This window comes from Cricetulus griseus (genome assembly GCF_003668045.3).
Source record: "Cricetulus griseus strain 17A/GY chromosome 1 unlocalized genomic scaffold, alternate assembly CriGri-PICRH-1.0 chr1_0, whole genome shotgun sequence".
Classification (NCBI taxonomy): Eukaryota; Metazoa; Chordata; class Mammalia; order Rodentia; family Cricetidae; genus Cricetulus; species Cricetulus griseus.
The window spans coordinates 7,824,144-7,847,525 of NW_023276806.1; the positions used below are offsets into that span (position 1 = coordinate 7,824,144).

Sequence of the window (23,382 nt, forward strand, 5' to 3'; positions counted from 1 at the left end):
TGGGATAGACATTTAAGATTTAAGAATTCAGTAACTGTGGCTATAGTAATTCTAAGCTTAGAAACAGCAGGAACTGACCTATAGGTGTTAGTGTAGATGGGGCAGCCACTGAGGAAGCACAAATGAGTATTTATAGAATATATAGAAATATCTGTGGTATAACATCACAGTTTCCCCAGATACAAAGTCTACAATCAATCTTTTTACCAAAATTAATTAAGTGACCCATAAAAATTATTAACCATTTGTCAAGAAGGGCAGAAACAAGAATTAGTAAGTAATTAGAGAACTTTAATGATAATAATAATAATAATACTATATAGTATAAACTATTTTTAAACATCAATGAGATAAGGGGTGGTTCTTAAAATATATGAGAGAGCTTCCATTATGCAATACACAAGAAGTTTAAGGAATCAAGTAGTGCTTGAGTGAAAATACCTAATCATTAATTAATTTAGTTTAAATTAAAATTAATTATTTAAGTAGTTACACGATTAGAGGCAGCTCTAAAAATATTTGAAGTGAAAGACGTGGAGCAAAGCAATGAAAATGATGAAATACTTGATAAAAACCATCAGTAAGCAGACAAAGAACATGTGCTTGTAATTCTGGTCTGTGTAAACAAGCATTATTTTAAGGAATTAATGACGAATAAGCTGACATGATGTCCCTCTCTTATAATCTTAGCACCTGGGGATCTGAAACAAAAGAATTGTCATGAGTTTGAGGACATCCTGGGCAATAGAGGGAGACCCAGTTTTATATAATTGAAAACTACAGATTTGATAACAACAACGTTGAAATTCTGGGAACACAGTTATTAGCCAAATTAAAAAAAATCTAAACATGGAGGTGACATTGAGCAATTTCAATGGAATCGTCAGTTGGTGCTGTAAGCAGCTACAGAGACATGGCAAGAGGACATTCTTCTTAAACAGCAGCATCTAAAATGTGACATATATATCATATGCCTTCAAAGATTCAGGAAAAATATTATGAGCTCAGGGCATGTTCTAAGGAACAAGAAAAATTAGAGTTCCAGACAGACAGACACTGACAATTTGTGGTTAAATTTAGGACAAAGATAGATTGAGCTCAGATGGAAGCAAAGGTGGGCAGTTAGGGCTGGTGAGTGGAAGTGTGGGACTGTCCCGGAAATGTTTTGGCCGCACCATTAAGTCATCACAATATCACTAATCTTAGGAAATACATCATTTTCCATGCTGAAATCGGATTGTGTGACTTACATAAGTGGGATGCCAGACAGAGAGTAAGTAGCTTTTCCTAATTCTTATTGTTATTCTCTCTCTCTCTCTCTCTCTCTCTCTCTCTCTCTCTCTCTCTCTCTCTCACTCTCTCTCTCTCTCTCTCTTCTCTCTCTCTCTCTCTCTCTCTGTGTGTGTGTGTGTGTGTGTACAAGTGAATGTGTGGCTGCATGGAGGCTAGATGTCAACCTTCAGTGTTTTTCCTAAGATCCATCAACCTTAGTTTGGGAAAAAGTTACCTTCCTGGGATCTTGCATTGCTGATTCCACTAGACTGGCTGTGCAGGGAGTCCTAGGGCCCCTCCTGTCTCTGCCTCCTGAGTCCTGGCATGCAAGTGTACTACCACACAACTTTCCACACAGAGCCTGGATCTAGGAAGCAGGTCCTTGTTCTTTCACAACAAACATTTCATTGACTGAGTCATTCCCTAAGTCTCTGTAGTTAGTTATTTAAAAATAATATTAGAGGAAATAAAAATAAAACATGTTTCTGGATCACAATAACAAAAATGTGGTACAGGTCTTGGATTTTGTTTCCATCAGTTTTGGATGTATTCATGTTGATAGAAATGACGTGCTATTGACAGGAACCAAATGCCAAAACAGGCCTCAAACTTTGTCAGTGTTTAAATCTACAAATCATGGTTTACAGAAATTAGTTTGACTTTAAATGATGGATCCTGACAAAATTTGCAGGTATAGAGCTAAGGCACTTGCAGATACAGATAAAAGTAGAGAGAGAATACAGTTGGATAAAGATAAAACACATTTGGTGAAGGAATTCCTAGATGCTGGAGTGTGGGTCGGAGGTAGAGTAATTGCCTAGTATTTACTGGGTCCTGGTCTTTATCCCTAGCTCCATGCAAAAGACAACATTAATGAATTTTACTAACCAATGGATTTTATTTACAAAAAAGTTTCCATAGTGTAGATGGCTCTAAATAAATATTAATACCTTTTAAATGTAAAGTCAAACTGAACTACAGAGAACAGAATATCAATACTATGACCCATTGCACATACAAACATACACAACTGTAAGACACCAGTATAGGCAATTCAAAGAGGAAAGAGAATAATGTAGAAAATATTAACATAGTAAACAATAATTCCCACTTGTATCAACTGATCAAATAGTAATGTCTGAAGTAAAAATGAATGCTTGAAATCGTGTGGCTATTCTATATATTTTTTAAAGTTATTTTACAATTATCTTTTATTATTGATAAAATAGAAATCTTTGGTCATAGTTCTTTTCTGTTTAATTTTCTCTTTCTTCTGGTAAAATTAAAGTGTCGACCTTTCAGTGAAAGATGGTTTAGGTAATAATCCAATTATTGTAGAAGCAACTGTGTGTCTATTGTCTATCTATCATTTGTCTATCTGTCTGTCTGTCTGTTTATCACCTACATTACCCTGATTATCTGTTTCTAGGTTTCCATTGCATGGAAACATAACTAGGATGATTTTATTTAATTTTTGAAAGTGAGTTAAAGGATTGGAGATTCTTGTGATGGTTTGCAACCTTTTAAAAGGTATGTACTTTCTATGATAAATGTCACTTTTATAAGTACATTTTTTTCTAAAATAAATTTAAAACAAAAGAGCATAGCTCATTCTTAATTTCATCAATCTAGAGGCAGTTTCATAGTCTTGCCTTTTAATGGCAGGTGCACAGTGAGGTTAATATTCTTACTTTGATTGACATATACCATGTAATTTCTTAGTTCCTATGTATACTGATTGCACTTTTTGCCTTAATTTTGGTTAAAAAATATTAAAATTAAATGGAGAATGGGAACAACCAACCAACCAAACAAACCCAACCACAAGCAAAATCAAACCTGCACAACTGACACATGCCATTAAACAGCAAGCATGATAATCTAATGATAACTTTTTTTTCAACATTAATCTGGTCTTGCAAGCCAGTTACAGCTAAGAAAAGCAAAATTTAGAGGTAAAATCAGAGAAAATGTTTACTGAGAAAAATGGATTCTTAAGTCAGAATACAGAAAGCAGAATAAAGGCTAAGGAATATATGAAAAGCATGATTTCTTACTCAGCAGAACTATGAGTCATTCTTTGTTTCTGCCATTTGCGTAACATTATCTGCAGTGAGGACACCAGTTTAAAAATAGTATGCATTTATTCCTTTTCTCTGATTCAGAGTATTCAAAGTTTGGATATGCAATAATATTTTGCAACTAATAAAAAAAACGAAATCCAATGCAAACTGTGTTGCTGCTCAAATTCAAATGTTTTTAAGTTGTTGAGTCATCAAATGTAAGAGCATCTGGTGTTCTATATAAAAGTACTGCAAATAATCCAATCCAGAACTCCCAAAGATGAAAAAAATATATCAGAAAAAAAGAGATTGGATAAGGACTCTAAAATTGAATTAGCCATAGGGAGGTATTTGCAGAAATACTATATTTCAAAGGCACTCTAGTATTAACATGTGTGCCATGGCACAAAACTAGATAAAAGTATTTTACAAAGTGATATTAGTGTTGTTTTCAAATTCCAGGTTTTTATGATGTTCTCACAACCAAGAACAGTAATTAAGAGAAGGTACAATTTCAATATCTTAATCCCCGTCTGGCAAGGAGCATGATAATTACCATTTTAATACAATTCAAGACAAGATTCATTTAAGCCTCATCTGAATCTCAGACAGTATGTACTGTTGTCTCCACTTAGCCTTATGAACTCATGCGATTCCAGACTGTACTTATCATTTCTCTCCATGTATGTTCCCTTTTGCATTAAAATGGTGTGAGCATCTACCCAGGTGTTCACAATATGAGCCTAAGGACTTTTTGTCACATCTGTTTTTCTCATACTCAGAATACACAATCCCTTACAAAGATTGGGACCTGTAACAACGTTATTAGGCTGTTGCAGCAGACCTTCAATTTCATGTCAGTTGGGGCCACCTAGTAAGTTTGAGGCCTACTTAGGTCACAATGAGATCCTATCTCAAAAAACTGAAAACCAAAAACCAACCAACCAATTAAACCTACTATTGTTTCTTTTTGGACAGTAGAACAGATATGTACCTAATTAGCCAGCATCAACATTTTGCTAGTTTCCAAATAATTTACTTTCTGTAGAAACTAATGTGACTTTTAAAAATTAAAAAAAAATATGTAAACAGATATAGCTAACCTGTGGATTATACAAGCAGGCTACATAATATAGTAGCTGACTAACTTTACACATATACCAGATATGTAATCATCAAAGGCAACTATAATATGAAGCTACTGGAACTTTTCTTTTATTAAAGCATATATAATAACATTCTTTCCCTCCCTTTACTCCGCAAATGCATGGTTTATGGATCCAATTCATAGTTCAACTTTCATGACGTTTCTTCTTATGAACATTTCTTGCTCACTCAGACCACTGAAAATGTTCACTTCTGTCAGCTAGTTTTCATTGTTCCTTATTATTCTAGAATCGGTGGCAGAGGAGGGTTAATTGCTTGTTTCTTGATTTATATTTAACTTAGTAAAGTGTCAAATGTGTTGTAGATTCTGCACTAGTATTTATTGAATGAATGAGACATGAGTTAATGGATGATAAATTATCCATGGGATTTTCCAATTTGATTCAACTTTATCGCTTTATTATTTTAAAAAATGCAATCTCATTAACTACAGAATGGACTTTTAGATTTATGATAGAGCAGTATTTATTATGTTTCTGTTAAAAATACTTTCTATAAGAATCACAATTACTATTGCTATAATTTAAGAATAGCGACAAATTAGAATAAAATCTAATATAATTGTAGTTAAAAATTTAAAAGCAATGGTATTTCAAGCATAACAGCTCTTTCGTGACAAAATAGGATATGAAAGTAATGAAGTTCAAATGTTGTCATGTCAAGAGTTTAAGGACTCTGTTTCAGAACATTTTAGAAAATTAATTTCACCATCAGCTTCCTGACAATCATTTTGAAAAGACACATTGGAACTGGTGGTAGAAAATTTAGGCACCGAAGAGGTGGGTGGCAGTTTCTACTATTAGCCAAGTGCTTAGCTGGCTGTTTCAACAAGTTAAAAGTATGTAACTGATCTGGGGGTGGGAGCAGAAGCCTCTAACACAAGGAAGGACTTCAAAGGCAGAGACAGGGTTGGTCAGAAGCTGGAACAGAGCCTTAGCTATATAGAAAACAGGTGTTAAACAAAACAAAACAACACACAACACAACAAACAAAAAGAAAACATGCAACCAGAAATAAATGCTCCACCTAAAAGGATGCTTTGCAGTCTTAACTGGCTTTATAATTTACATCCTGGGATTTATTGAAAAGGCCTCTATGTTGTTCGTTGTTCTTTCCTTAGTAAAAAATTCTGGAAAAAGTTGGTTTTACAGCGTGAATGGCATTTCTGAGCTCACAGTTTTGGGGGCTGAAGAGCCCTATGGCTACTACAGTAAACTTCTGCTCCAGTTACCTCTAGGCAGTCAAATCAAGACACATGAGAATTGAGTGAGAGAATGGAGTTGCCAGACCTCCTCCAAAGACATGTTCCCAATGGCTAGAGAACTCCCACCAGGCCCTACCTCCCAATCAAACCCTCAGACACCACAGACCCCCCAGGGAACACAACTAACCATGAATGAACAGGCAAACACCATGGCAGTTTCTAAGAAATTATGGTAGGTTCAACTGCCTTTGTGAAATATTTTGGTCATCTTGAATTGAAGTTTAAACCATAACTCAGAAATGGCACTGAACTAAGCAGAAGTGTCTTAAATGTTTCCACTCAGATCTGTCTTCCCCAGTGTTGAGAAATCACAGGGACTTGCTTGAGAGAAGTCAGGAGATGGTGCTAATCAGGCCTCTGTTGAGTTCCTGGTCATTGCAAACACTGAAACCCAGATCACTGTGGTCTTACTACATTGTTTTATGCATCCTTGATATTTCTCTCTACATTTAAAAATTTGGCCAGGGATTCTAAGAATCATCTACACACACACACACACACACACACACACACACACACACACACACACACTAAGGCCATTTGTGTGAGCATATTCCTGGGCTTTGTCAGACTTTCAAAGTGATACTTTAAAGAGGTTTCATATATATATATATCCATCAGCTCTCTGTCCATCATTTACCTTCATTTTTAAATTTTACATTTTTATTAATTTTCATGTGTGTGTTTATGAACACATATGTGTACCCTATAGATATAGAGGTCATTAGGTAATGTGTGGGAGTCAATTCTGTACCACATATATCCTGGGTTTTGAACTCAGGTTGTTAGGTTTGTTGACAAGCACCTTAAACTCACTGAACCTTCTAGTAAGCACAATTCTGTATTTGTATTGAAAACTTACTCTATTTTCATCTTTGTGCATGCATTTCTGGGAGTGCACATATGCAGGCTTTGAATTCCATAGGACTGAAATTTTGGGTGGTTATGTGTTGCCCAGTGTGAGTTCCATAATCCAAAGCTCAAACTTCTGCAAGAGCAACGAATGTTCTTAAGCACTGAGCCATCTCTCCAATGTACCCCTTTCTTCATGTGTTTTTAGCTAAATTCAATAAGAGATTTTTGGGAACTAAACACAAATATTTAGAATTTTTAAGCATATTTTTTAAAGTTTTCAAGTAATCTTATTTATTTCAATCAATAAAACAGGTGAAAGCTATTGACATATGTGATAGTCAATTTAATAAGTATTCATTATAACCAAACTAATTCCTGAAATTCACACTTGTTCTTTAGGATTTATTTTTAATTTGTGTGCTTATTATGGGTATATGCTCATTAAAGCAGGTTCCTGCAGAGGCCAGAGTTGTCAGGTCCCCTGGAGCTGGAGTTCCAGGTATCCTTCCTAAGCCTCCCAACATGGTGTTAGGAAGTGCTCTTAACTACTGAGACGTCTCCCCAGACACAGATTTACACTATTTAAACAAGCCTTACTCTGGTTTAGATCTCCCATTAGGCATCAGGCCTTCAATGCTACAGAACTCTTTTTCTGATTTCTTAATTGATTGATATGCATACACACACACACACACACACACACACACACACACACACACACACAAAATTTGGCTTAATATTATTATGTAATGCAATTATATAATACACTGTAATATGTAATATAACAGATGATTTATTGACATAAATGCAACTATATATGATTTAGGAGAAATTAGCTTCCAGATATTTCTATGTAAATCTGCTTCGCCTTCAAATGCAGGCTTCCACATGCTAATCAGGCAATCTATACAGAGAAAATGAAAAAAAAAAACAAAAGAGAAAAAATAAACTCACTCTTCAGAGAAAGGTAACTAACAGTCAGACTCCTTTTTTTTTATTGCCTTTGGACGTAAGAAGTGTGAACTGTAACTTGAGAATTGACAGGTTGTCGTTGTACTCCAATGGAAGTGAACATGTGTGCTGTTCTTTGGGGAAGGAAAATGCCTCCTTGCTGTGTGATGACAATAACTTTCAGAGCTTGTGGTGGGGGAACCTTCATCTACTTTCCTCAGGGGTTGGAGAGAGAAGACAGAGAATGTGCTTGCAAAAACTTTTGACAGTTAGTGACCAGCAAACTTACAGGAATAACAGCCTTGATTTATTGAGATCTTTCTGTAGGACCATTTTAATTAAGTGCTTAATTTGTATTATCTTCTTTAATCTTCAAAAATGACTTTGGTATTGACAAAACTGTGTATAGTCAATAGATTAAGGCACTGAAAAATTCTAGGATGAGGATTCAGTCCCACAGATGGCTTACTCAGAGGCTCTGCTCTCCACAGTGCACAGCGATTTGTCTCCTTACAGATTAGAGGGAAAATTTCATCAGGCTTCAATCAATTTGGAATGTAATCACCCTTGTGCAGTTTCTAAGCCTAAAACACTGATGCCCATATTTCAGTGGGCATCTCACCACAGAACTTCACCATCTGAAATCTTCCCTTTCTAAACAGCAGCCATTGTTTCTTCTTTATAGTTATTGTCTGCCCTTGATATCCTGCTTCTGAACATTGATCATAGCCCAAATGTTAGTTTTGAATACTGATGAAAAGACAATTTCATTAATAAATGAATGTATATCAAGACATAAGCAGTAGTTAGGAATCAATAGCTTCTAGCACAACTATTTCACTAAATTTGGTAAGATGTAGGCTATTAAATTATTTTAGCATGATAATGCAGTTTGTACTATGCATCAGTAATAGGATAACAAATTAACAATCCTTAATAGCTTCTACTGCAATTATTTCACTGAAATTTGGTCATACTTGGGCTTTAAAAAAACATCCAGCATATGAATGCAGTTTTTACTATGGCTACTATCTGAGACTCTCCCTTTCTACCCTCTTCTCTCCTTCAATGTCTTCCTTCCTTCCCTTACAATTATTACTAGTGTAAATAAGTGTGTGTGTGTGTGTGTGTGTGTGTGTGTGTGTGTGTGTGTGTGTGTGTGTGTCTGTGTGTGTCTGTGTCTGTGTCTGTGTCTGTGTCTGTGTCTGTGTCTGTGTCTGTGTCTGTGCTTGGGGTCATGCATGCCATGGTGGGCAAGTGTAGAGCTTGTTGACAACCTCATGAAGTTATGAAGTTTTCTGCATTGACCTGAGCTCAAGTAGTCAGGCTAATAGAGCAAGCACTGTTACTGGCTAAGACATTTGATAGTCATTATCCTTTTATTTTTCCAGGCAGAGTCCCACACTGTGGCTTCAGTTGCTTTGGAGCTTACTATATATTGAAGGCTGGCTTCAAACTCATAGCAGTCCTCCTGCCTCAGTGTCCTGAGTGCTGGGATTACAAGCAGGATTTATCATGCACACAGCTTCTAAAAGCTTTTCTTAAATTCAGGTTCCCTCTGTGCTTGCTCATTCTTCAGGCAGCCATCTGAATTTTTCCAAAGGATAAGTATAAAAGGATGGTTGACTATAAAACAACAATTAATGCAACTACTGAAAAATTTCCAGACATACTTGTGTCCTAATGAACTGAAATTCAGAGTCCAAAACACATTTTACAGATCATTCTTCTCCGCATGGTGTTCCATTACAAAGCTGCTGCAATGAGCATAACATTAGTTGAACAAACATCTCAGCCTAATCAAGCATCTGCTTGCTTCCCACATTACATAGATGTGGAGATCTGCTGCACTTTCTTTAGTATTCTCAATGGGTTTCTGTGTTTATAAAGGTCCAGAAATAATCTCAGAATTTCTTCTCCATATGGTGCCAGGAAAACTGGCATAAGATTCTTTCTGACAGAAAGCATATATGGCTCTCTTATTTGAGAATATCAAAAGTTTGCTACAAAGGCAAGAGTATCAAACAAATATTAAAACCACCCTCTGTTTAATCTTATCAAACCGATTTAGGTTCTGCATGTGTCAATTTAGTGCCATGAAAGCAAACAAAAATGTGTGTATCCCTCTCTCATTTTGTGTCTACTTGTTAAGCATGGCTTCAATTGAAATTTTAGTATTAATTTCTTTAAGACACAGGATATATTCTCGTTTTGCCGAGGGCCAGAACACAAAGTCATTTTGTGGGCGTGATCTGTATTTCAGTCCTGATCACATACACAAAAAAGACAAACAGGATACAAATGGATGGTTATTGAACAGATAACTGGCTCAGTCATTTAAACCCAAAGAATCTTATGAGGAATATGTGTTACAATTCTCAACTCCCTCAAAATTTTGAAATGATTTTATCCTATGTAAATGAAAGCAGAATCAAAACCTGTTGAAGAAACTAGCACTTAAGCTGCACAAAGAACATTGGCAAGCACATACTACACTCTACCATCTTTTTAATTAAAGTTTTTAATTTAAATTAAAAACAATCTTATTTTACATACCAATTCAAGTTCCCTCTCCCTCCTGTCCTTCCATCCGCCCCCACTGTCTCCCCATTCCACCCCCCCATCCACTTCTCCAGAGGTGAGGCCTCCCATGGGGATCATCACAGTTTGTCATTTGGGGCAGGATGGAGACCCTCCCCACTGTATCTAGGCTGAGATAGTCTTCCTCCATGGGGAATGGGCTCCAAAAGCACATTCATGCATTAGGGATAAACACTGGTTCCACTGCCAGCAGCTCCATAGAATGCCCAAGTACCATCTTCAACATGAAACTACACGACTTCTACCATTTTTAAAGGTATATTATGAAAGTGAATGACTAATCCAAAACTGATTCACTTTTATTATGTCTGAATACACACATCAGCAAATTCTCCTGTATATGATCTAATGAATAGAACATTTAAGATATTAGAAATATTAGCTAGGCATAGTAATGAATACCTCTAATTCCAGAACTCAGGAGGCTGAAGTAGGAGACTATAAGCTTGAGGCAAGCTTGGAATACACAGTGATTCCTGAGTCAGTCTTATAGTGTGAAACTGTCTCAAAAAGCAAACAAGAAGCAAAAAAGCAAAAGCATATATTAAAGCTAGAATATTAGAAAGTATAAAATAGTATAAACTTTGATAATATATTCTTAAGTTAAAATCAGTTTTCAATATTGATTGAAAACTAAATGGAACACACATTGCAAAAAACCCAGGCATTAGTCAGTAGTGAGTGTTGCCTTGGGCAGTGTCCTGGTGGTAAAGTTTGTGTCCTTATATGGTAATGAAGAGATTTAACTTGGGAGCTCAATGTGAAGCAATAATATGGTGCCAAGTACATATGGTATCTTTAACCTGGTCGAGACACATTGCCAGATACTTCAATTAATGTGCACCAGGGTCACAAAATCCATTTCTTATCAGCCAAAAACACTTGTGCAGTAAATTTTATTTTCAAACCCCAATCTCTAAATTGAATCTGTGTACCTAAAAACTAGAGCACAGAAACCTAGTCGTTGGGTTTTCTTCCCGATAGCATCTTCAGAAATGGCACAAGGCTTTGTATGCTATATTTAGCTACAATATTTGGTTAGATTCTCATCCTCCCAGAAAAAGTAATGGTCTTTTTCCATGGTAATAACAGACCCAAGTCTTAATTTCCTTCTTAGATTTGAACTCTTCTGACATTCTGTCACACGGCAACAGTAATTTATTTGGGAACTTTAAGACAATTGTAATGTGGATCTATGAATCTGTATACTAATTCAAATTTCTTGGTAGTATAAATTATGTATCTGAACATGAGATTGCAGAAAAATCTTGTTAATATGGAAAATAGCATTACCATACAGTAAATCCCAAGAGAAGTGATGTTTCAAGATTTGGGCTTGTCTGACCAACGCCTCTCAAGATAATCACATTTTTAATGAAAATTCTATGACTTGAATATAAAATGCTGTCATCTATTACACCCGGGTGCTGGAACTTTCTCCCTCTATTGGTCATTATAAACACAGTTTTTTCTTTTGCATGTACCCATTCTCATCCTAATCACAACTATAAGTAAACTAGTTTAGTTTACTAGGCTTTAAAACTAGTTTCTCTACCTGTGGCTGGTCGGAGTGGACCAAATGGTTAATTAAGCCAGTCAAAACATTGAACCAGTCTTGCTAAAGGATTTAATTTTCAGAAAAATCACAATCTCCACACTAAACAAATATCCTTTTATTCATGCTTAAAAGCAGCCCAAATGTTATGCACATTGATGCCCATGTTGTATAATATGTGACAATAGTGGAGTCTTCTCATGAAACCAACTAGAAAATTATTAAAATTGAATATAATGTCAGGCCAAGGGTTGGATGTTTCATAAAAAGAGAGATATTAAATCACAACACAAACAACCATGAAAAAATTTCTGAGATATTTACAATTTTTAAACGGATCCCTTGCCATTCTTCTGAAGTTCTAGACGAGTGCATCTCTGCTAAATAGAGTTCGAGAAGTCATTCTCAGGGGGAAGATGTCTGAGGTAGGCATACTTAAGGAATGGTAAAACACAACCTGGTGTTTAAATAACTTTTCTGGATGGAGACACAAGTTTTTTGTTTAATAAGTTTTATAATTTGTGAGTGGGGAGATGAGAGGAGTAGAGGGAGGGGACACTCTACTCTGGACATGCTGTATGAGAGAAGAATCTATTTTCAATTAAAAACGGGAAGGAATAGCAATGTGGGAAGGCACCGTTCACAGCTGAAACATGTTACAGATTGACAAGACATTTTGTTAGTATCTAAGAACACAAACAAGAATAGCAATTAGTTACCAGGGTTTTCAGTCACCACTGACATACACACAGACATTCTGGAAACACACTTCAAAATGTATTCCTTTAAAATAAAATGAAATCACTGTAACATGTAAAACTATAATTCACAATAAATAGAATAATTTAGTCTTACAAAGACATTGACTTGAGTTGGACCTTAGACAATGAATATTAATTTATACTATTCCCAAAATTGATATAACTCAGCTTCTACCACGAATGCTAACTGATTATTCTATCCCATTCACTGTGCCTGATACAAACATATCTGTATATGAGGCAATACCTATTGCTCTACATATGCACACATTCCTCAAAGGGTAAAGTCACAATTGCATGTGATGATAATTACATTTCCCTAAGTAGAAGGACTAATACAAAATCTGCTTTGTTGACTTACTTAATTTTATTATCAGAGACACCAATGCAGTTCTTGTCTCAGTTATTTTATAATATTTAGTACCTTGTGTTGTAATTATAAAACAGATGTCATGTGACAGAATTCAAGCAGAGGTTTTTTTTATTTTTTAAGGGAAAAGGGGAAGAGGGGACCCACTTCTGGGGACAGGAACAACAGGAGAGAGGAAAGAGAGGCAGATAGATAGATAGATAGATAGATAGATAGATAGATAGATAGATAGATGAACAGACAGGGAGAAGGAGAGAAAGAGAGAGAGAGACAGATACAGAGAGACAGAGACAGAGAGACAGAGACAGAGAGACAGAGACAGAGAGACAGAGACAGAGAGACAGAGACAGAGAGACAGAGACAGAGAAAGAGAGAGTTGGGAGGTAGGCAGGGCCCTTTTAAAAGGGAACTTAGTAAATGTGCACAGGTGGTGCTGCAGCTGAGGGCATATCCTGTCAGAATCCCAAGGACAGGCCAGTACAGAAGCCTAATTACTAACACCTTCCATTTTAGTCAACTGTAATAATACAAGAAGAATCTCTGAAGATGGACTCAGAAATTCATTTTAAAGGAAGAAGAATGTAAAGAGTCTTCAAATAAGTCCCTCAGCTTATTTACAGCACCTGCTTGGTAACCCTGAGAGTCTGTCCACGCTCACACCCAGTTCAGTAGGAAGGAGCATCTGTCCTTGGGCCTTTAAGTAAGGAGGAGATAGGACAAGAAGATGAAAATGTCACTTGCATTGTCCATGCCAGCTCCAAAGATTAGCTGAAACAACACTGGCATTGTAACCACCAAAGTTGTAAGTAATGGAGCCACTGACTTTCTTCAACAACACACTAAACCTGACTAACAGGTATGGAATCCATTCTGATCTTGCTGGTTTTATAATATGAAAATCACAGACTAATCATATAATACAAGTTAGGAAACACATGATTTTTCTTCATCTAATATTTGAAATAAAGTAAGGGATTTGAGAAAAGTTAAGAGAAGAAATTAGGGTATTGTAGAAAGGGTTATGCTGCAATGATGACAATGTCTTGATTACTCTAGCCTTGTTACAGCCTTCACTGATGTGTTCATGAATTTTATATTTCTGTCTTCTCTATTCTGTGTGGTGACTGTTTTTTGGGACAAGAAGCCCAGGAATGGGGGACTTTATTCTGGTATTTTATCATTGTAATTATACAGTATGGTGCGGTGTGCACATGGAGGATAGCGGACAGAGTTGGCTCTCTCCTTCAGTGAGGGGGGTTCTAGAATTTGAACTCAGGTTGTCAGTTGTTCATGGAAAGGATTTGCACACTGATCTACCTCCCAGAGCTTCTTCTACTGTTTCCAAACACATTGTGCAATACTCAAATTTCACCAGCTGTTTGCCTTGACAACCTTGCTACTGAAGAGGAGATAAGAAGAGAATCTAGATGCAAAAAAAGTGAGGCACATGGCAAGTTTAGGATGTATCACATAAGGATGGCCCACTCTTTGATATTTTCACACCTATTCCACACTTTTGCCGTTTAGATGCAAAATTTGTCAAGATTTTCTTGAGCATATTTGTATTCAACATTTTCCCTGGAAACCATTTCCATTTCACTTTTTAGACTCAGCTTTTCTATTCATTCCTCTTTAGAGTCACAGTATTGTCATTTCTTCAATGACCAGTTATGCTTCAATGATCATCACATGTTCAATTATAGAGTAATGTGATATCCTGTATGGCTTGGCTCAGATTTTTTTCTATGAACCATAGTAGCTTGTTCAATACATGAAAATTCAGAGTTTTCTGTGTACATGATTAGGGGATAGCATTTATTTTTCTGCATTTTTCCAGCATCATAGGTACTGACAAAGCACAACTTTGGCATCAATTTCCACCGACAGGGCTATTTCTCAGTAGATGGCTGAGTTTCCTTTGGGAGCACTCATTTGGCTTTATCTGGCCCAAGTAACAGTAGATGACAGCCTCCAATGTATGTGGCCTGTGAAAAATAGTGTATTAACTGGTCACCTAGATTTCGACTGCATTTATTAAAAACTATAGAGTATCCTCACTACAAGAGCAGCTTACCATCTTAATGCACCAATCTTTTAGTGCAGTCAGGGCATCCATGTGTTGAGTCTTTGGTTTTAGACATCTCAAGTCCCTTCTGAGTTTCCCAATGTGAAGCTCTTTGGCTTCCAGGAGTGTATAAAAAATAGTTAAATACTTGCATTTCATGTATGATTTTTACTAATGCACTAAAAAGTTATAAACACTTAATTCCCTTAACTTATACTACCAACTCCACTGATAATATTGTGGGTTGGAGAAGGAGATGAGGGCTAAAGATAGAAATTAAACTATTTACTTTTACTTCATTTCCTTGTTTGTCAACCTGCTTCACTCTGTCATTTGAAGACTATCCACAGCAATTATTAGAGGATGCTTTCCCAAACAATTCACTTATCTACAAATTGGGATAATGCTAGCTCCTATTTTTGAGCATTGTATTGAGAATTCAATCCATGAATATGTGTGAAGTATTGAGTAACATATTACTTGCAGAAAACATTAAAGTTGACTTTCGTGTATCACAGATTCTGTTAAGCTGTGATCCTGAAACAATTAGAGCATTATAAAGATTGCCTCATGTAGAAGAGAAAATATACAGGAAAATAAACAATAAGACATATGTGATTTAATATCACCCTTTAAGGGGGCTACAAGTATCTGATATTTACAGAGCAAAGGAAATGTCACCAATTCAAAATGAACTGGAAGCACTAAAGAACTCAAGAACAGTAGAACTGTCACACAGAAAGTAGGAATCTGGATGCTGTGGTTGTTTTATGATGCTGGAGGCACTATTTTTTAAAATATTGATTTACGTCTAACAGATGGCTAATGTCCAAAATACATAAAGAACAAAAAAAACTAGATATGAAGAAAACAACCCAAACTCAAATTGTTGAGAAACATTCACAGAAATATTTAACAACCTTAGTCATATGGAAATGCAAAAATAATACTTCAGAATTGTACAAACTAGCAGAAATAAGAGTTCTGAAGTATTAGTTTTATTATATTATATTATATTATTATTATATTATATTATTATCCCTTAGTAGCCTGTTTGTTTTGAAATGAGAGACTAAAAAGGAGTGGATCTGGATGGGAGGGAAGCTGTAGATGAACTAAGAGGAATAGATGGAGGGGAAACTATTCAGGATATATTATGTGAGGAAAAATATTCACTTTCAGTTAAAGGGGAAAAGAGTATGAATATTTGCCTGCATGTATTGTGTGCGTGTGTGTGTGTGTGTGTGTGTGTGTGTGTGTGTGTGTGTGTGTGTGTGACACCCGTGTGCCATGGGGTGGGGAGATGGATCAGTACTGAAGAACATTTCTTGCTCTTGCAGAGGACTTGAGTTCATTTCCTTTTCCCACAAATCCTCACAGCCTGAAACTACATTTTCAGTGTCTTAGAGACCCTTTTTGGCTTCCTGAGGCAGTTTAATCAAACAGGCACACACAGAGATGTAGGTTCACAATCACACACATAAAAATATTTTAAAAAATACCCATTTAAAAAAGAAAGAAGGAAAATAGGACAAGAGAGTAGAAGAGTGAAAAAGTAGGAAGATGGGAAAGAAAAGAGGAACTGAGGAAAGAGTGTCAAGAACAGCTCAACTCTGCTGAATATCTAAGTTTCAGCAGCACACAAAAACAATCTACATGACTTTGACTTTAGTCCAGCTGGAATTGTGCTTGTGTGTTTCACCAATGCTCCTCCCACATTCTGATCCCACAGGCTACTTATCATAGCATACTTCATAAACATCTGTGTGCTCCTTATATAAGGAGGAAAACTAAATTTTATTATTTATTTTTATTACATTTACTTGTTTTGTGTGCATGCATGTGCATGTGTGGAGCAAGTGTTCCACAAAGTCTGTAAGAAGGTCGGAAGACAACCTGCTGGAGACTGTGGGTTATTTCCTTCCACCACGTGAGCCCTGGGAATGGGACTCATATCACTGAGTGACAGGCTCCTTTACCTGTGGAGCCATCGAGCTGGCCATGAATGCTGCTTAATGAAGTGTGTCACATTTATAGCAAGAACCAGCACCTCATTGTTTTCCCTGTGTTGTTTCATGATAGACATGTCCCAAGCTATGAAAAGATGTTTATACATGTGCACAAGGTTGTCAACAATGCATCCTTCCTGACCTTTCCTGTCCACACCTGGGACAATTGTTTGTCTCACTCACATTCCATTCAAACCAAAACATTGCTCTATTTAGTGAATCTTTCTGCCAGGAGCGAGCTTGTCTCTCACATACATTCTCACACTTACACAAGCCTTGCATTGCACAAGTGTTGCACTTTAGACATATACAGAAAATCTATATGTACCCCTACTTTCTCTTCTTACATGCTTTTTACACTTTACTCCTTATCTTATGGGTGAACATTCTCTTCCTGCCTATGCCTTCCTATACCTACAATAGTTGTAATCCAAAGTGCAACCAAAAGTGTGTTGATATGCATAATTAACAGCGATATAAATAGAAAAACTAAGAAATCATGTGTTAAAGATGAAATACCTTCAACTATTTCATTAGCCTTTCCATTGTACATTAAAATTTGTACATGCTTTCCTTTCTTAAGGCATCCCCAAATATCTGTACTCTACAAAATTTCAAATAAACTAGAGACTTTTTATCTCAATATGTCTATCAACTATCTAATTTCTGATCTAGGCCTAGCTCTGAAAGCTGTGCTACCCTAATTATGTCAGTTGGCTAAGGATTTGTTGGCACTCATTGTCATTGTTAGAAAGTCGCTGTCCCAGGGTCTGAGTACTGTCTCTACCACCTGTTCTTACGGAATACAGAACTCACATTTCCACAGCTCAGTTCTTCAACTGTGCAAAAAGCTGTGGCATGGTGCTTAATAAATGCTAGTATGACTAGTTATAGTCGATTGTGGAGGTCAAAATAGTACCTATTCTTTATGTTTAAAAAATATCTACCTTAAAACTGAACATGTACATGGTAGAAGTGGGTTTCCTTTGATGTGTTGTGCAAACATGCAGTTCTGGTGTTTATACAAGTTTCTACCACAGTCTTTGATGCATTGTTACACATTTGCTTACTCGATCCTATAGGTTAATATTTTTAATATACAGAATTTATTGGGCTACTCAGTTACTTTAAGACTTTGTAATGTTTCTTCTTGCTGATCTTCTTTGATAATAGCATCAACATCCTGACTTGCCCTATAGTTAATATATTCTGCCACTAGACATGAAATACTTCTGAAAAACTTCAGACACGCTCAACTTCTAGGTCTTGTTGACTTAGTTTATTCCAATGAAAAAGAGTTGCATTACAGAAATTGTTCAGACTTTTTATTGGTAAATGTTGTGCATCTGCCTGCTTTCTCATCGCTGCTTTGGACATCTTGACAAATACAACTTATTTTTTTCTATTATCAGACTTAATGTCATTTCCACTTGTCTTGCTTCTGCATTTTATAGATACACCTTATAGCAGCACTTCACAACAATTAATATAGATATTAACTGACCACCACATACTTTTTATGCCAAAGACAATGGCTAGTTTATATTTTCAATCTAGGGCCATGGGGATATTCCTAGTTAACTGCCCATGACTAATGAAGCCATGGAACCTAGAACAGAACCTACTCTGGCCACTCTCTTATACAAATAAAATTTCTAACTGCATTCTAAATACTTATCCTTATACCCACAGGCAAGTATAGCTCTCAACCTTCATCAAAGAAACTTCTTTTCCAACATACAGAGACAATTACAGAAAGCCACAAATGGTTAAAATGCAGAGAATGACTGATCGTGGGGTACACAGCTTCAGTTATGCACCTATAACACAACCCCTACACCTCAGGTTCAGATAAATCACAGAAGAGGAGATGGAAAGATGGTGAGAGCCAGAGGACTAGGCTGTCTCCTGAGAGACTGTGTCTACCATAAAGGACAGAAAACCTACATCTATGAAATTTCAACAATATAGGAGGCTCTACAGAATTTGAAAAGTGACACCAGTTGACATGCCAACATGGATGAAAGAACACTCACAAGGCCCTATCCCTAGGTAGAAAGTTACAGTCAATTAATGATTATTGACAGAGGGAAAAATGGTCTTCCTAAGGGGGGAAAAACTTAGTTGGTTATACACTATCAAGTGGTCAGCCCTAAAAACATAAACATGCAATCAACAATAAATGGGCTGAATTCTGAATTCAAGGATATATATATATATATATATATATATATATATATATATATGTGTGTGTGTGTGTGTGTGTGTGTGTGTGTGTGTAGAACTGTAGAATAAGACAACATTACTGAACCAATTGTTTTTTTATCACTTCTTAGTTGCATCCCTTGGTGTATTCTCCAAAGATGAAAAACGACCTTTAACAGGGAAGCATTGTACTAACTCATGCCTTGGATTCAATGTGAAATACTTAATGTCAGTCTCAGTGATGACAGTGGTGAGGATAATGATGATAAAGGTGACCAATGACTACCTGTTAAGTAACCAATTGATTAGATGAGATTAAACTCATTGCAGCTAAATCTTGTTCACTTGGAATCATGTAAGCCACATTCTATGTGACTTGTTTAAAATGGACTCTTGTCATACAGTTAGTGAGACTGAGTTATCAAGAAAACATGTGTCTGGTATTACTTAAATAATCAAATTCTGTATTGATCATGATGGTGATGGTTATGATACTGGAAGGAAAACAACTTGTAATTTTAAATCACTTGGTATCTTTATAGCTGAAATGCTACCTAGACATTTCTTCCTGACATAGTGCCAAGCTTGCAAAGACACATAAGAAATATGAGGTATATCTATTTAGAGAGAAAAATCCAGCAAAAAACTTCATAGGCAACATATAATCTACACTTTTCAGTAGCTGAAAATGTAATGTTTTAAGTTTAACTCTAAAGAACATATTAGCATACCTACTGAAGAGGATGCTGAAAAGAGGAAAATCACTCTTTAGTGATTTTAGAAGACATTACAACTCAGATAATGACTACTAAATCAAGTGAATATAGACCTTTTGCTTTAAATAGAAATGGCATTTAAGTTAATGCATTTTAAAAAAGAAATAATTCCCACTACCAATTATATTCAGAGTGAGAAGAAATTGCAAGTCACAGGTCCTTCAGGTTGTTTTTTTTTTTAATTTTTTTGAAGGCAGTAGAAGCAGAGACAACACTGTGTATTGGAATATGTATTTTTCAAGGAAGTCATGAAAGTCATGATTATCAGCTCATTGGTTGTCAAAGGCCAAAACCAAAAATTTATTGATGTTAATGATGATAATCATGACAGTAAAAGTATCTAAATCACAGAAAGGCAATGGTGTCTCTAAATGCTCCTGAACAATTCATAATGATTACTAGGAAAGGAAGCTGATATATCAGAAGCAATACTTTGAAGGTCATTCAGCTATCAGCTTGCCTTCTTGCTATTCAATTAAATACATGCTAAAACAATCTATGATTATTTATAGAAAGTATTTTGTAGTGCTTGTAGAATAGTTTATTATAAATTCTGGCTGGATGTACAAGCAGAAACGGCTGATCTAATGCACCATTAAGCAAACTGCGTCTTTGCTGCACATTTTTAAAGCATTAGACTAATTATGATGAGGTTTGGATTTCACTATATACTGCATATTTAATCTTTTTCAGAGCCTATCAAGTTGAATCACGAGACACAACTTGTTTTTGCTATAAGCAACAATATGCAATATTAACAAAGCACAATATCCTAGCTTAATTAGAAAAAGTCCATGTGTTCTTAAACACATTTAGGAGTATAATGCCACACAGCTCTAATGTGAACTTAGTATTTAATTATATTTGAAACTAATTTATATGACTTGCAACATTTTTGCCCTTCTCCATCTCTCTGTACGAATATTTCACTAATGACCTATTTAAAAGTGGCCTCTGCTGAGGATTATGGGATATAAGGAAGACGAAGTGAGTCTTTTTGGCAGGAAGAAACATTGGCTGAGGTGATCACAGGGTGGAACTCACTTCAATTGGTTTACCAGATGGTGTTTGTTTATCCTATCCGGTCAATTCTCTGAACTGCACCTTCCCAAGATCCTTCCCACCAGACTCTTTCTGGCCTCCACCAATGACATTCTATAGGCAAAATCTACTCATTGAGAAGAATATTTTTAAAAATTCCCTTCTCTCCTCCTCCCTTCCTTCTCTCCATACTTCTACCCCTCTGTCTCTCCCTGTCTCTTTCGTACTCTTTTTCTTTCTCTGTCTGCCTCCTTCTCCTTGTATTTTTCCTTCTGAGAGGATCTGTATTGGTCAGGCTGCCCCCAAATCTGCAATCTTTCTGTTTGTCCTTCTACAGAGCATTCTGATTACAGGTGTGCACCAGCACAACACAACTCTATTTCTTACACTTAGCATCAAATTGAAATTAAGCAGTTAACTTCTACAGAAAACATCCAAGGAGCTAGCATGCCAGTATCGACTGGGCTTTGGGAGCTTTGAAGGCTATTACCTCTCTTCTTTGGCTTAGACTTCCTGGATTAATGACAGCAATCTTTAACTTTCAAAATACAAAAAATAGGTTGGGTAATCAATATCAACACTAAAAATATATTTTGACATAAGAAGTTCATGCTGGTTGGGCAGTTAACTGAGTTTTTTCTTTTAGATTCACACAAGTTTAACTGCACAGGTAAAGCAAGGTATCAGTCATCTCAGACCAGAATCTCACGAGTAGATTAAAAGAGGTCAAGACTACTCACCTTCACAAATCGTGACACCATTTCCAGAGAACCCCACACCGCAGAAGCAGGCTTCCACTCCATTGTGGATTTCACACTTGGCATTTGGTAGACACGGTGTCTTGGTGCAATTTTGTGTGTAGGAACAATTCAATAAAGTGGAGAAACCCACTAAATAAAATCAAGACATAGACCTTGTCAAAAAGCAAGAGACTTCCTATCCTTGTGTTAAAGACCAATACCCAAAAAATGTTCTTTTTTCTTTTCACCTAGAAAGATGAATTATGAAAATTTCCCAATGACTCATTTAGTTAAATCATAGGATAAAAGTGACTAAGCCTGAAGATTAAGGAATATATCATGTAGATTTCAGTAAAGCTAAAACATAATGGGGGAATCCAGCTTTATAATAAAAATCATGAGGTCAACCAGTCCTGGAAACTCAGTATCTCTTGTCGCTGAAGTAAAGTGGTTACTTGCAAAGGTATTGCCTGATTGCAAAGCAATTTGCCTTCTCCTGCTTTGGGAGTTGCCCTTTCCCTCCAGAAATCAAGGTAAATTGAGTATCTAGGGCTCCACAAACTAAAATCTTTCATTTTAAAGATATTATTTGTCATATCTAGGAGAAGAAATGCACTTCCCTTCCCTTCTCCCAGGGTTCTGGCAATTGTCATTCTGCCCTTTTCATGACATAATGCCTTTTTATGGTATTTTGTATTAGGAGAAATTAAAACAAAATTCAACACACTGTTCTACAATTGATCTCTCAGCCTCAGAACACCTGCCCAACATGACAAACAAAACAATGTTTTGAGGACTGTTAGGAAATGATAAGCCAAATCATAGAGTGTTTCTTTTTATTGTTTTGTTCCAGGACCACTTAAGAGCAAGCTTGGGCCGGAACAGGGATGAATCACAAAGCCATTGTTCCGAAAAGTGTTATCTTGGATAAATTGTCCTTATCTGGTACCCAGAGATCCTTACACAGTCAATTCTAAATCTCAGTCCTTTACAAGACTATATGTACTTCCTAAACCTGGATTCCTTTGCCTTCAAATTGTCATTTGATTTATTATCTCTCCCCAAAGCATCACCAAAATAGGGGTTTAAAATGAACCCAAAGTCCGGGGAGGCAGTAGCCTTAAAAATGTCAGGAAGCCTCTCTCAAGCATTTGCTGTTTAGATTTCCCAAGTTTCTTGGAGGATATCACAAGAAAGGTCAGAGTCTGAGTCTTCGAGGACTTTCGGGATTTCTTCAGGAAGAATAAAGAGGTAAAAGTTTGGGCCTTGGGTAGCAAGGTCCAGAGTGTAAAGGCCAAGCAGAAAAACATCCTGTGAAAGCCTGGATCTGTTTTCCTTAGAGACCTTGCCAGACACACTTATCACTTGAACCCCGGCGAGTCTCCTTCTCTGGTTCCCTGCAGGTGGGCGCTTTGCAGCCTCCCAGGCCCAGCCAATACTCACCTAGAAGCAGGAGGAGTCTCATTGGAAGCCCCTGAGCTGGCAGCTGAGCGCTCAAGGCTGGAGTGTGGGTCTGTCCTGAGCTGGTCAGGCGCAGCAGGGTCCAGCTCAGTCCCCGTGACGCACAGCTTCCTCCTATCACTTTCCGGCCTCTTTTGTGTGAATATGTACACAGCCCTGAGTCTGCAGACCATGTCCGGAGCCAGGCCCCTTCATCCAAACAGCCTGGGCTCCATTCCCAGGCTGT

At 36.6% G+C, this 23,382-nt stretch overlaps 1 protein-coding gene across 2 annotated transcripts in view; it reads right to left on the minus strand.

The window, feature by feature from the left end:
- Adgrl4 (adhesion G protein-coupled receptor L4) overlaps positions 1-23,160 on the minus strand; it is a 91,367-nt gene extending 68,207 nt beyond the window's left edge. For both annotated transcript variants that reach the window (XM_027395958.2, XM_035451939.1), the window contains exons 1-2: positions 23,139-23,160; positions 21,696-21,845 (exon numbers count right to left, since the gene is read on the minus strand). In XM_027395958.2, coding sequence (XP_027251759.1) covers positions 21,696-21,845; positions 23,139-23,160 — 172 coding nt within the window. The remainder of the gene's footprint in view (positions 1-21,695; positions 21,846-23,138) is intronic.
- Between the last annotated feature and the right edge of the window lie 222 nt (positions 23,161-23,382).